The 14,536-nt window shown below is 43.2% G+C and overlaps 1 protein-coding gene across 4 annotated transcripts in view; it reads left to right on the top strand.

Annotated features, from left to right (window-relative positions):
- The window catches only part of LOC128664167 (uncharacterized), a 335,114-nt gene that overhangs the window by 134,098 nt on the left and 186,480 nt on the right, over positions 1-14,536 (top strand). For all 4 annotated transcript variants that reach the window (XM_053718925.1, XM_053718924.1, XM_053718927.1 and 1 more), the window contains exon 7: positions 5,504-5,627. In XM_053718925.1, coding sequence (XP_053574900.1) covers positions 5,504-5,627 — 124 coding nt within the window. The remainder of the gene's footprint in view (positions 1-5,503; positions 5,628-14,536) is intronic.

The following is a 14,536-nucleotide window of genomic DNA, read 5'->3' as shown; positions in this document are numbered from 1 at the left end:
GGGACTGTAAAGGGGTTAAAGCTTAAAACGGCTCCGGTTCCGTTATTTTAAGGGTTAAAGCTTCCAAAATTGGTGTGCAATATTTTCAAGGCTTTAAGACACTGTGGTGAAAGTTTGGTGAATTTTGAACAATTCCTTCATGTTTTTTCGCAATTGCAGTAATAAAGTGTGTTCAGTTTAAAATTTAAAGTGACAGTAACGGTTTTATTTCAAAACGTTTTTTGTACTTTCTTATCAAGTTTATGCCTGTTTAACATGTCTGAACTACCAGATAGACTGTGTTCTGAATGTGGGGAAGCCAGAATTCCTATTCATTTAAATAAATGTGATTTATGTGATAATGACAATGATGCCCAAGATGATTCCTCAAGTGAGGGGAGTAAGCATGGTACTGCATCATTCCCTCCTTCGTCTACACGAGTCTTGCCCACTCAGGAGGCCCCTAGTACATCTAGCGCGCCAATACTCCTTACTATGCAACAATTAACGGCTGTAATGGATAATTCTGTCAAAAACATTTTAGCCAAAATGAACCCTTGTCAGCGTAAGCGTGGATGCTCTGTTTTAGTTACTGAAGAGCATGACGACGCTGATATTAATATCTCTGAAGGGCCCCTAACCCAATCTGAGGGGGCCAGGGAGGTTTTGTCTGAGGGAGAAATTACTGATTTAGGGAACATTTCTCAGCAGGCTGAATCTGATGTGATTACTTTTAAATTTAAATTGGAACATCTCCGCATTTTGCTTAAGGAGGTATTATCCACTCTGGATGATTGTGAAAATTTGGTCATCCCAGAGAAACTATGTAAAATGGACAAGTTCCTAGAGGTGCCGGGGCTCCCAGAAGCTTTTCCTATACCCAAGCGGGTGGCGGACATTGTTAATAAAGAATGGGAAAGGCCCGGTATTCCTTTCGTCCCTCCCCCCATATTTAAAAAATTGTTTCCTATGGTCGACCCCAGAAAGGACTTATGGCAGTCAGTCCCCAAGGTCGAGGGAGCGGTTTCTACTTTAAACAAACGCACCACTATTCCCATAGAGGATAGTTGTGCTTTCAAAGATCCTATGGATAAAAAATTAGAAGGTTTGCTTAAAAAGATGTTTGTTCAGCAGGGTTACCTTCTACAACCCATTTCATGCATTGTCCCTGTCACTACAGCCGCATATTTCTGGTTTGATGAACTGATTAAGGTGCTCGATAGTGACTCTCCTCCTTATGAGGAGATTATGGACAGAGTCAATGCTCTCAAATTGGCTAATTCTTTCACTCTAGACGCCTCTTTGCAATTGGCTAAGTTAGCGGCTAAGAATTCTGGGTTTGCTATTGTGGCGCGCAGAGCGCTTTGGTTGAAATCTTGGTCGGCTGATGCGTCTTCCAAGAACAAGCTACTAAACATTCCTTTCAAGGGGAAAACGCTGTTTGGTCCTGACTTGAAAGAGATTATCTCTGATATCACTGGGGGTAAGGGCCATGCCCTTCCTCAGGATCGGCCTTTCAAGGCAAAAAATAGACCTAATTTTCGTCCCTTTCGTAAAAACGGACCAGCCCAAGGTGCTACGTCCTCTAAGCAAGAGGGTAATACTTCTCAGGCCAAGCCAGCTTGGAGACCAATGCAAGGCTGGAACAAGGGAAAGCAGGCCAAGAAACCTGCCACTGCTACCAAGACAGCATGAAATATTGGCCCCCGATCCGGGACCGGATCTGGTGGGGGGCAGACTCTCTCTCTTCGCTCAGGCTTGGGCAAGAGATGTTCTGGATCCTTGGGCGCTAGAAATAGTCTCCCAGGGTTATCTTCTGGAATTCAAGGGACTTCCCCCAAGGGGGAGGTTCCACAGGTCTCAGTTGTCTTCAGACCACATAAAAAGACAGGCGTTCTTACATTGTGTAGAAGACCTGTTAAAAATGGGAGTGATTCATCCTGTTCCATTGAGAGAACGAGGGATGGGGTTCTACTCCAATCTGTTCATAGTTCCCAAAAAAGAGGGAACGTTCAGACCAATCCTAGATCTCAAGATCTTAAACAAATTTCTCAAGGTCCCATCGTTCAAGATGGAAACCATTCGAACTATCCTTCCTTCCATCCAGGAAGGTCAATTCATGACCACGGTGGATTTAAAGGATGCGTATCTACATATTCCTATCCACAAGGAACATCATCGGTTCCTAAGGTTTGCATTCCTGGACAAACATTACCAGTTCGTGGCGCTTCCTTTCGGATTAGCCACTGCTCCAAGGATTTTCACAAAGGTACTAGGGTCCCTTCTAGCGGTGCTAAGACCAAGGGGCATTGCAGTAGTACCTTACCTGGACGATATTCTGATTCAAGCGTCGTCCCTCCCTCGAGCAAAGGCTCACACGGACATTGTCCTGGCCTTTCTCAGATCTCACGGCTGGAAAGTGAACGTGGAAAAGAGTTCTCTATCCCCGTCAACAAGGGTTCCCTTCTTGGGAACAATTATAGACTCCTCAGAAATGAGGATTTTTCTAACAGAGGCCAGAAAGACAAAACTTCTGGACTCTTGTCGAATTCTTCATTCCGTTCCTCTTCCTTCCGTAGCTCAGTGCATGGAAGTGATCGGGTTGATGGTAGCGGCAATGGACATAGTTCCTTTTGCGCGCATTCATCTAAGACCATTACAACTGTGCATGCTCAGTCAGTGGAATGGGGACTATACAGACTTGTCTCCAAAGATACAAGTAAATCAGAGGACCAGAGACTCACTCCGTTGGTGGCTGTCCCTGGACAACCTGTCACGAGGGATGACATTCCGCAGACCAGAGTGGGTCATTGTCACGACCGACGCCAGTCTGATGGGCTGGGGCGCGGTCTGGGGATCCCTGAAAGCTCAGGGTCTTTGGTCTCGGGAAGAATCTCTTCTACCGATAAATATTCTGGAACTGAGAGCGATATTCAATGCTCTCAAGGCTTGGCCTCAGCTAGCGAGGACCAAGTTCATACGGTTTCAATCAGACAACATGACGACTGTGGCGTACATCAACCATCAGGGGGGAACAAGGAGTTCCCTAGCGATGGAAGAAGTGACCAAGATTATTCTATGGGCGGAGTCTCACTCCTGCCACCTGTCTGCTATCCACATCCCGGGAGTGGAAAATTGGGAAGCGGATTTTCTGAGTCGTCAGACATTGCATCCGGGGGAGTGGGAACTCCATCCGGAAATCTTTGCCCAAGTCACTCAACTATGGGGCATTCCAGACATGGATCTGATGGCCTCTCGTCAGAACTTCAAAGTTCCTTGCTACGGGTCCAGATCCAGGGATCCCAAGGCGGCTCTAGTGGATGCACTAGTAGCACCTTGGACCTTCAAACTAGCTTATGTGTTCCCGCCGTTTCCTCTCATCCCCAGGCTGGTAGCCAGGATCAATCAGGAGAGGGCGTCGGTGATCTTGATAGCTCCTGCGTGGCCACGCAGGACTTGGTATGCAGATCTGGTGAATATGTCATCGGCTCCACCTTGGAAGCTACCTTTGAGACGAGACCTTCTTGTTCAGGGTCCGTTCGAACATCCGAATCTGGTTTCACTCCAGCTGACTGCTTGGAGATTGAACGCTTGATTTTATCGAAGCGAGGTTTCTCAGATTCTGTTATCGATACTCTTGTTCAGGCCAGAAAGCCTGTAACTAGAAAGATTTACCACAAAATTTGGAAAAAATATATCTGTTGGTGTGAATCTAAAGGATTCCCTTGGGACAAGGTTAAGATTCCTAGGATTCTATCCTTCCTTCAAGAAGGATTGGAAAAAGGATTATCGGCAAGTTCCCTGAAGGGACAGATTTCTGCCTTGTCGGTGTTACTTCACAAAAAACTGGCAGCTGTGCCAGATGTTCAAGCCTTTGTTCAGGCTCTGGTTAGAATCAAGCCTGTTTACAAACCTTTGACTCCTCCTTGGAGTCTCAATTTAGTTCTTTCAGTTCTTCAGGGGGTTCCGTTTGAACCCTTACATTCCGTTGATATTAAGTTATTATCTTGGAAAGTTTTGTTTTTAGTTGCAATTTCTTCTGCTAGAAGAGTTTCAGAATTATCTGCTCTGCAGTGTTCTCCTCCTTATCTGGTGTTCCATGCAGATAAGGTGGTTTTACGTACTAAACCTGGTTTTCTTCCAAAAGTTGTTTCTAACAAAAACATTAACCAGGAGATTATCGTACCTTCTCTGTGTCCGAAACCAGTTTCAAAGAAGGAACGCTTGTTGCACAATTTGGATGTTGTTCGCGCTCTAAAATTCTATTTAGATGCTACAAAGGATTTTAGACAAACATCTTCCTTGTTTGTTGTTTATTCAGGTAAAAGGAGAGGTCAAAAAGCAACTTCTACCTCTCTCTCTTTTTGGATTAAAAGCATCATCAGATTGGCTTACGAGACTGCCGGACGGCAGCCTCCCGAAAGAATCACAGCTCATTCCACTAGGGCTGTGGCTTCCACATGGGCCTTCAAGAACGAGGCTTCTGTTGATCAGATATGTAGGGCAGCGACTTGGTCTTCACTGCACACTTTTACCAAATTTTACAAGTTTGATACTTTTGCTTCTTCTGAGGCTATTTTTGGGAGAAAGGTTTTGCAAGCCGTGGTGCCTTCCATTTAGGTGACCTGATTTGCTCCCTCCCTTCATCCGTGTCCTAAAGCTTTGGTATTGGTTCCCACAAGTAAGGATGACGCCGTGGACCGGACACACCTATGTTGGAGAAAACAGAATTTATGTTTACCTGATAAATTTCTTTCTCCAACGGTGTGTCCGGTCCACGGCCCGCCCTGGTTTTTTAATCAGGTCTGATAATTTATTTTCTTTAACTACAGTCACCACGGTACCATATGGTTTCTCCTATGCTATTATTCCTCCTTAACGTCGGTCGAATGACTGGGGTAGGCGGAGCCTAGGAGGGATCATGTGACCAGCTTTGCTGGGCTCTTTGCCATTTCCTGTTGGGGAAGAGAATATCCCACAAGTAAGGATGACGCCGTGGACCGGACACACCGTTGGAGAAAGAAATTTATCAGGTAAACATAAATTCTGTTTTTACAATTGGAAACCTACGTTTATATTATTTTGTTTTTACAATTAGACACCTACGTTTATATTATTTTGTTTTTACAATTAGATACCTACGTTTATAGTATTTTGTTTTTACAATTAGACACCTACGTTTATATTATTTTGTTTTTACAATTAGAAACCTACGTTTACATTATTTTGTTTTTACAATTAGACACCTACGTTTATATTATTTAGTTTTTACAATTAGACATCTACGTTTATATTATTTTGTTTTTACAATTAGACACCTACGTTTATAGTATTTTGTTTTTACAATTAGACACCTACGTTTATATTATTTTGGTTCTTGGTTGTGTGTCTGTGTGGTGCAGGAGTGGAGATGGGGTGGTAAAGTAATGTGGTTGGACTTTCATGTGGCGTTTCACAGCTCACCCTTGTTGTAAAATGATACAGTTGTTCCTATTTTTATTTCAACATCTTATTCTCTTGCCAGTTAAGTGTGGAGCAAAGCACTATCACCTTCCCTATTGCTGGCAGTACTTTGATGGCACCAGATGGAAAGACATGCTAAATATGGACCATATTGAGAAAGCGTACTGTGATCCCAACGTGGACAGGTAGAGTGTGAACAGATAAGACAATATTTTATTATTATTTGGGGAAGAGGTGCTCAGAGATATGCCTTAAATTCCACACATATTAAAGAGACACTAAACCCAATTTTTTTCTAGAGAATACAATTTTAAACAACATTTCAATTTACTTTTGTTTTGCTTCATTCTACTTCTAATTTGCTTCATTTTTAAGATATCCTTTTTTGAAGAAGGAGCAATGCACATGGGTGAGCCAATAACACGAGACATCTATGTGCAGCCACCAATCAGCAGCTACTGAGCCTATCTAGATATGCTTTTCAGCAAAGATTATCAAGAGAATGAAGCAAATTAGATCATAGAAGTAAATTAGAAAGTTGTTTTGCATGCTCTTTCCAAACTATGGGAAAAAATTGTGTTTCATGTCCTTTTAACCCTTTGGCTGCTAAGCCATTTACCACCTGTGTGCTAAGCTGGTTTTGAGCTTTTTTTTTGCTGATCATGTTTAAACACTTTTAAAAGTAAAGTTTGTGTGAATAAACTATACAAACTATATTTCTCCAACATAGGTGTGTCCGGTCCACGGCGTCATCCTTACTTGTGGGATATTCTCTTCCCCAACAGGAAATGGCAAAGAGCCCAGCAAAGCTGGTCACATGATCCCTCCTAGGCTCCGCCTACCCCAGTCATTCTCTTTGCCGTTGTACAGGCAACATCTCCACGGAGATGGCTTAGAGTTTTTTAGTGTTTAACTGTAGTTTTTATTATTCAATCAAGAGTTTGTTATTTTAAAATAGTGCTGGTATGTACTATTTACTCAGAAACAGAAAAGAGATGAAGATTTCTGTTTGTATGAGGAAAATGATTTTAGCACCGTAACTAAAATCCATGGCTGTTCCACACAGGACTGTTGAGAGCAATTAACTTCAGTTGGGGGAACAGTGTGCAGTCTCTTACTGCTTGAGGTATGACACATTCTAACAAGACGATGTAATGCTGGAAGCTGTCATTTTCCCTATGGGATCCGGTAAGCCATGTTTATTAAGATAGTAAATAAGGGCTTCACAAGGGCTTATTAAGACTGTAGACTTTTTCTGGGCTAAATCGATTCATTATTAACACATATTTAGCCTTGAGGAATCATTTATTCTGGGTATTTTGATATGATTATATCGGCAGGCACTGTTTTAGACACCTTATTCTTTAGGGGCTTTCCCTAATCATAGTCAGAGCCTCATTTTCGCGCCGGTATGGCGCACTTGTTTTTGAGGACAGCATGGCATGCAGCTGCATGTGTGTGGAGCTCTGATACATAGAAAAGTCTTTCTGAAGGCATCATTTGGTATCGTATTCCCCTTTGGGCTTGGTTGGGTCTCAGCAAAGCAGATTCCAGGGACTGTAAAGGGGTTAAATATAAAAACGGCTCCGGTTCCGTTATTTTAAGGGTTAAAGCTTCCAAATTTGGTGTGCAATACTTTTAAGGCTTTAAGACACTGTGGTGAAATTTTGGTGAATTTTGAACAATTCCTTCATACTTTTTCGCAATTGCAGTAATAAAGTGTGTTTAGTTTAAAATTTAAAGTGACAGTAACGGTTTTATTTTAAAACGTTTTTTGTGCTTTGTTATCAAGTTTATGCCTGTTTAACATGTCTGAACTACCAGATAGATTGTGTTCTGACTGTGGGGAAACCAAGGTTCCTTCTCATTTAACTATATGTATTTTATGTCATAAAAAAATTTAGTAAAAATGATGCCCAAGATGATTCCTCAAGTGAGGGGAGTAAGCATGGTACTGCATCATCCCCTCCTTCGTCTACACCAGTCTTGCCCATACAGGAGGCCCCTAGTACATCTAGTGCGCCAATACTCCTTACTATGCAACATTTAACGGCTGTAATGGATAATTCTATCAAAAACATTTTAGCCAATATGCCCACTTATCAGCGAAAGCGCGACTGCTCTGTTTTAGTAAATTCTGTAGAGCATGAGAACGCTGATGATATGGTTTCTGAAGGGCCCCTACACCAGTCTGAGGGGGCCAGGGAGGTTTTGTCTGAGGGAGAAATTTCAGATTCAGGAAACATTTCTCAACAAGCTGAACCTGATGTGATTACTTTTAAATTTAAGTTGGAACATCTCCGCGCTCTGCTTAAGGAGGTGTTATCCAATTTGGATGATTGTGATTATCTGGTCATTCCAGAACCACTATGTAAAATGGAAAAGTTCTTAGAGGCCCCGGGGCCCCCCGAAGCTTTTCCTATATCCAAGCGGGTGGCGTACATTGTTAGTAAAGAATGGGACAGGCCCGGTATACCTTTAGTACCTCCCCCCATATTTAAAAAATTGTTTTCCTATAGTCGACCCCAGAAAGGACTGATGGCAGACAGTCCCCAAGGTCGAGGGGGCGGTTTCTACTCTACACAAGCGCGCCACTATACCCATAGAAGATAGTTGTGCTTTCCAAGATCCTATGGATAAAAAATGAGAAGGTCTGCTAAAAAAAGATGTTTGTTCAGCAAGGTTCCCTTCTACAACCAATTGCATGCATTGTCCCTGTCACTGCAGCCGCGTGTTTCTAGTTTGATGAGCTAGGAAAGGCGATTATTAGTAATTCTTCTTCTTATGAGGAGATTATGGACAGAATTCGTGCTCTTAAATTGGCTAATTCTTTCACCCTAGACGCCACCTTGCAATTGGCTAGGTTAGCGGCGAAAAAATTCTGGGTTTGCTATTGTGGCGCAGAGCGCTTTGGTTAAAATCTTGGGCAGCGGATGCGTCTTCCAAGAACAAATTGCTTGACATTCCTTTCAAGGGGAAAACACTCTTTGGCCCTGACTTGAAAGAGATTATCTCTGATATCACTGGGGGCAAGGGCCACGCCCTTCCTCAGGATAGGTCTTTTCAAGACCAAAAATAAACCTAAGTTTCGTCCCTTTCGCAGAAACGGATCAGCCCCAAGGGCTACGTCCTCTAAGCAGGAAGGTAATACTTCTCAAGCCAATCCAGCCTGGAGACCTATGCAAGGCTGGAACAAAGGAAAGCAGGCCAGGAAACCTGCCACTGCTACCAAGACAGCATGAAATGCGGGCCCCCGATCCGGGACCGGATCTGGTGGGGGGCAGACTCTCTCTCTTCGCTCAGGCTTGGGCAAGAGATGTTCTGGATCCTTGGGCGCTAGAAATAGTCTCCCAAGGTTATTCTCTGGAGTTCAAGGGGCTTCCTCCAAGGGGGAGGTTCCACAGGTCTCAGTTGTCTTCAGACCACATAAGAAGACAGGCATTCTTACATTGGGTAGAAGACCTGCTAAAAATGGGAGTGATTCATCCTGTTCCATTAGGAGAACTAGGGATGGGGTTCTACTCCAATCTGTTCATAGTTCCCAAAAAAGAGGGAACGTTCAGACCAATCTTAGATCTCAAGATCTTGAACAAGTTTCTCAAGGTTCCATCGTTCAAGATGGAAACCATTCGAACACTTCTTCCTTCCATCCAGGAAGGTCAATTCATGACCAAGGTGGATTTCAAGGATGCGTATCTACATATTCCTATCCACAAGGAACATCATCGGTTCCTAAGGTTTGCATTCCTGGACAAGCATTTCCAGTTCGTGGCGTTTTCTTTCGGATTAGCCACTGCTCCTAGGATTTTCTCATAGGTACTAGGGTCCCTTCTGGCGGTGCTAAGACCAAGGGGCATTGCTGTAGTACCTTACTTGGACGACATTCTGATTCGAGCGTCGTCCCTTCCTCAAGTAAAGGCTCACACGGACATTGTCCTGGCCTTTCTCCGATCTCACGGATGGAAAGTGAACGTGGAAAAGAGTTCTCTATCTCCGTCAACGAGGGTTCCCTTCTTGGGAACTATAATAGACTCCTTAGAAATGAGGATTTTTCTGACAGAAGCCAGAAAAACAAAACTTCTAGACTCTTGTCGGATACTTCATTCCGTTCCTCTTCCTTCCATAGCGCAGTGCATGGAAGTGATAGGTTTGATGGTAGCGGCAATGGACATAGTTCCTTTTGTGCGCATTCATCTAAGACCATTACAACTGTTCATGCTCAGTCAGTGGAATGGGGACTATTCAGACTTGTCTCCGAAGATACAAGTAAATCAGAGGACCAGAGACTCATTCCGTTGGTGGCTGTCCCTGGACAACCTGTCACAAGGGATGACCTTCCGCAGACCAGAGTGGGTCATTGTCACGACCGACGCCAGTCTGATGGGCTGGGGCGCGGTCTGGGGATCCCTGAAAGCTCAGGGTCTTTGGTCTCGGGTAGAATCTCTTCTACCGATAAATATTCTGGAACTGAGAGCGATATTCAATGCTCTCAAAGCTTGGCCTCAGCTAGCGAGGGCCAAGTTCATACATCAACCATCAGGGGGGAACAAGGAGTTCCCTAGCGATGGAAGAAGTGACCAAAATCATTCTATGGGCGGAGTCTCACTCCTGCCACCTGTCTGCTATCCACATCCCAGGAGTGGAAAATTGGGAAGCGGATTTTCTGAGTCGTCAGACATTGCATCCGGGGGAGTGGGAACTCCATCCGGAAATCTTTGCCCAAGTCACTCAACCGTGGGGCATTCCAGACATGGATCTGATGGCCTCTCGTCAGAACTTCAGAGTTCCTTACTACGGGTACAGATCCAGGGATCCCAAGGCGGCTCTAGTGGATGCACTAGTAGCACCTTGGACCTTCAAACTAGCTTATGTGTTCCCGCCGTTTCCTCTCATCCCCAGGCTGGTAGCCAGGATCAATCAGGAGAGGGCGTCGGTGATTTTGATAGCTCCTGCGTGGCCACGCAGGACTTGGTATGCAGATCTGGTGAATATGTCATCGGCTCCACCATGGAAGCTACCTTTGAGACGAGACCTTCTTGTTCTAGGTCCGTTCGACCCACTCCAGCTGACTGCTTGGAGATTGAACGCTTGATCTTATCAAAGCGAGGGTTCTCAGATTCTGTTATTAATACTCTTGTTCAGGCCTGAAAGCCTGTAACCAGAAAAATTACCACATAATTTGGTATATCTGTTGGTGTGAATCTGCAGGATTCCCTTGGGACAAGGTTAAGATTCCTAAGAGTCTATCCTTCCTTCGAGAAGGATTGGAAAAAGGATTATCTGCAAGTTCCTTGATGGGACAGATTTCTGCCTTGTCTGTGTTACTTCACAAAAAGCTGGCAGCTGTGCCAGATGTTCTAGCCTTTGTTCAGGCTCTGGTTAGAATCAAGCCTGTTTACAAAATTTTGACTCCTCCTTGGAGTCTCAACCTAGTTCTTTCAGTTCTTCAGGGGGTTCCGTTTGAACCCTTACATTCCGTTGATATTAAGTTATTATCTTGGAAAGTTTTGTTTTTGGTTGCAATTTCTTCTGCTAGAAGAGTTTCAGAATTATCTGCTCTGCAGTGTTCTTCTCCTTATCTGGTGTTCCATGCAGATAAGGTGGTTTTGCGTACTAAACCTGGTTTTCTTCCAAAAGTTGTTTCTAACAAAAACATTAACCAGGAGATAGTTGTGCCTTCTTTGTGTCCTAATCCAGTTTCAAAGAAGGAACGTTTGTTGCACAACTTGGATGTAGTTCGTGCTCTCAAATTTTACTTAGCAGCTACTAAGGATTTCAGACAAACTTCGTCTTTGTTTGTTGTTTATTCTGGTAAACGGAGAGGTCAAAAAAGCAACTTCTACCTCTCTCTCCTTCTGGATTAAAAGCATTATCCGATTGGCTTATGAGACTGCCGGACGGCAGCCTCCTGAAAGAATCACAGCTCACTCCACTAGGGCTGTGGCTTCCACATGGGCCTTCAAGAACGAGGCTTCTGTTGATCAGATATGTAAGGCAGCGACTTGGTCTTCACTGCACACTTTTTCTAAATTTTACAAATTTGATACTTTTGCTTCTTCTGAGGCTATTTTTTGGGAGAAAGGTTTTGCAAGCCGTGGTGCCTTCCATTTAGGTGACCTGATTTGCTCCCTCCCTTCATCCGTGTCCTAAAGCTTTGGTATTGGTTCCCACAAGTAAGGATGACGCCGTGGACCGGACACACCTATGTTGGAGAAAACAGAATTTATGTTTACCTGATAAATTACTTTCTCCAACGGTGTGTCCGGTCCACGGCCCGCCCTGGTTTTTTTAATCAGGTCTGATAATTTATTTTCTTTAACTACAGTCACCACGGTAACATATGGTTTCTCCTATGCAAATATTCCTCCTTAAAGGGACAGTCAACACTTACTTTAACATGTTTTTATATTGAAAATAACAAAACGGAGGTCCGCCTACACTATACCCCTCCTGCCTTGCCGCCTTGCTTCTGTCCTAATCAGCGGCGCTAACTACTCTAATACCCGGTAAATATGGATGCCGGACTCCCCCCACCATTACGTAGCTGCCTTCTTCTTCAACTGATAAGCAAATCAGAATCCAGGCATCGGACAGAAATTGCAAGCGCGTGCAATTTCAGTCCGAGGACTGGATTCTGATTTGCTTATCAGTTGAAGAAGAAGGCAGCTACGTAATGGTGGGGGGAGTCCGGCATCCATATTTACCGGGTATTAGAGTAGTTAGCGCCGCTGATTAGGACAGAAGCAAGGCGGCAAGGCAGGAGGGGTATAGTGTAGGCGGACCTCCGTTTTGTTATTTTCAATATAAAAACATGTTAAAGTAAGTGTTGACTGTCCCTTTAACGTCGGTCGAATGACTGGGGTAGGCGGAGCCTAGGAGGGATCATGTGACCAGCTTTGCTGGGCTCTTTGCCATTTCCTGTTGGGGAAGAGAATATCCCACAAGTAAGGATGACGCCGTGGACCGGACACACCGTTGGAGAAAGTAATTTATCAGGTAAACATAAATTCTGTTATTGTTTATTATTATATGTGTACGTCTCCACAGGTTTTAAAAATGAAACATAAAATATGAAAAAAGTGTATTTCTTTCTAATGACACGATGAGTCCACGGATCATCATTAATTACTGTTGGGAATATCACTCCTGCCCAGCAGGAGGCGGCAAAGAGCACCACAGCAAATCTGTTAAATATCACCTCCCTTCTATCCCACCTCAGTCTGTCTCTTTGCCTACGTTAGAGCAAGGAAGTGGTAAAGTTAGGTGTTAGTAAAAAATTCTGCAATCAAGAGTTTATTATTTTTTAAGTAGCTCAAGATTGTGCTGCTTTGTTCTGGGGTGTAGCCGTAGTCCATATCAGTCTCTTCAGTAGAGCAGTGGTGGCTTTAGAGCAATGGGAACTTGTGGGACATAATTCTCACTGCGCCTCCCATATATTTATGCTGCCATAATCCTGAAAGCCTGAGTAAGATTACTCAGTCTTTATCTTTTTTTCCACAGGTCCATGTGAGGGAGAGGACCTCTCAAACCTAGTGAGCTGCTTTGTTGCCTGGCAGATTTATGAGGTAAGTGTTGACTTTATTTTTTCTGGTACTAGTAAAGAAAAAGGACTCAGAAAAAGTTTGGGCACTTTATTCATTAGGGAAAAAATATGCCATTTTATTATTTTCCTGGAATGATACAGTAATCCTAATGTACTTAAGGGGATTATATACGGCAGCATTTGCAGGCACTGGGGACTTGAGATAGGCTCAATGTTGGTTATACTCTGTTAGTTATTTATTACAGAGCTTCACATAAAATGTCGACTGACACGTTAATTTTGACACGCCCACGATGGGCGGGGCTTGTGTGGTGGTAGAATTATCTCTCAATTACGGTATATGAATGAGAGAAATGTGGCTACTTGCCGTTTTTAGTTAAAACGGATTAAAGATAATATTACATTATTTACAACAGCTCTTTTTGTTCCGGTTTTCATTTACATTATCTCCGCTAATCCAAGAAGGTTGACAACTCAGCAGAGCTAAATTGAGGTGTAGAAGCTGTTTGAAGTGTGTTGAATCTTTATTTTGCAGTAAAAAATAAAGCAATTTCGTTTTGTCAGTTCAAAAATAAAAAATAAAACAGATACTTTTTTTTTTTTTTTTTTTTTGCAGTTCATCCAAAATAAAGCAGTTACTGTTTAAAATTTAAAGACACAGTAACATTATTTTCTCCAACATAGGTGTGTCCGGTCCACGGCGTCATCCTTACTTGTGGGATATTCTCTTCCCCAACAGGAAATGGCAAAGAGCCCAGCAAAGCTGGTCACATGATCCCTCCTAGGCTCCGCCTTCCCCAGTCATTCTCTTTGCCGTTGTACAGGCAACATCTCCACGGAGATGGCTTAGAGTTTTTTGGTGTTTAAATGTAGTTTTTATTCTTCAATCAAGAGTTTGTTATTTTAAAATAGTGCTGGTATGTACTATTTACTCTGAAACAGAAAAGAGATGAAGATTTCTGTTTGTAAGAGGAAAATGATTTTAGCAACCGTTACTAAAATCGATGGCTGTTTCCACACAGGACTGTTGAGAGGAATTAACTAAAGTTGGGGGAAACAGTGAGCAGACTTTTGCTGCTTGAGGTATGACACATTTCTAACAAGACTTGGTAATGCTGGAAGCTGTCATTTTCCCTATGGGATCCGGTAAGCCATTTTTATTAAATGAGAATAAAGGGCTTCACAAGGGCTTTAAAGACTGGTAGACATTTTTCTGGGCTAAAACGATTGATATATAAGCATTTTTAATACTTCATAGTTTTGAGGAGTTATTTTATTATTGGGAATTATGTAAAATAACCGGCAGGCACTGTATTGGACACCTTTTTCACTGGGGGCCTTCTCTAATCATAGGCAGAGCCTCATTTTCGCGCCTCTATTGCGCAGTTGTTTTTGGGAAGCAAGACATGCAGATGCATGTGTGAGGAGCTCAGATACATAGAAAAAGCTTACCGAAGGCGTCATTTGGTATCGTATTCCCCTTTGGGCTTGGTTGGGTCTCAGCAAAGCAGATACCAGGGACTGTATAGGGGTTAAATATAAAAACGGCTC

The sequence above is a fragment of the Bombina bombina genome, chromosome 6, assembly GCF_027579735.1.
Source record: "Bombina bombina isolate aBomBom1 chromosome 6, aBomBom1.pri, whole genome shotgun sequence".
Classification (NCBI taxonomy): domain Eukaryota; kingdom Metazoa; phylum Chordata; class Amphibia; order Anura; family Bombinatoridae; genus Bombina; species Bombina bombina.
The sequence above is the reverse complement of the archived record's forward strand: the minus strand, read 5'-3'. Positions and strand labels throughout refer to the sequence as shown.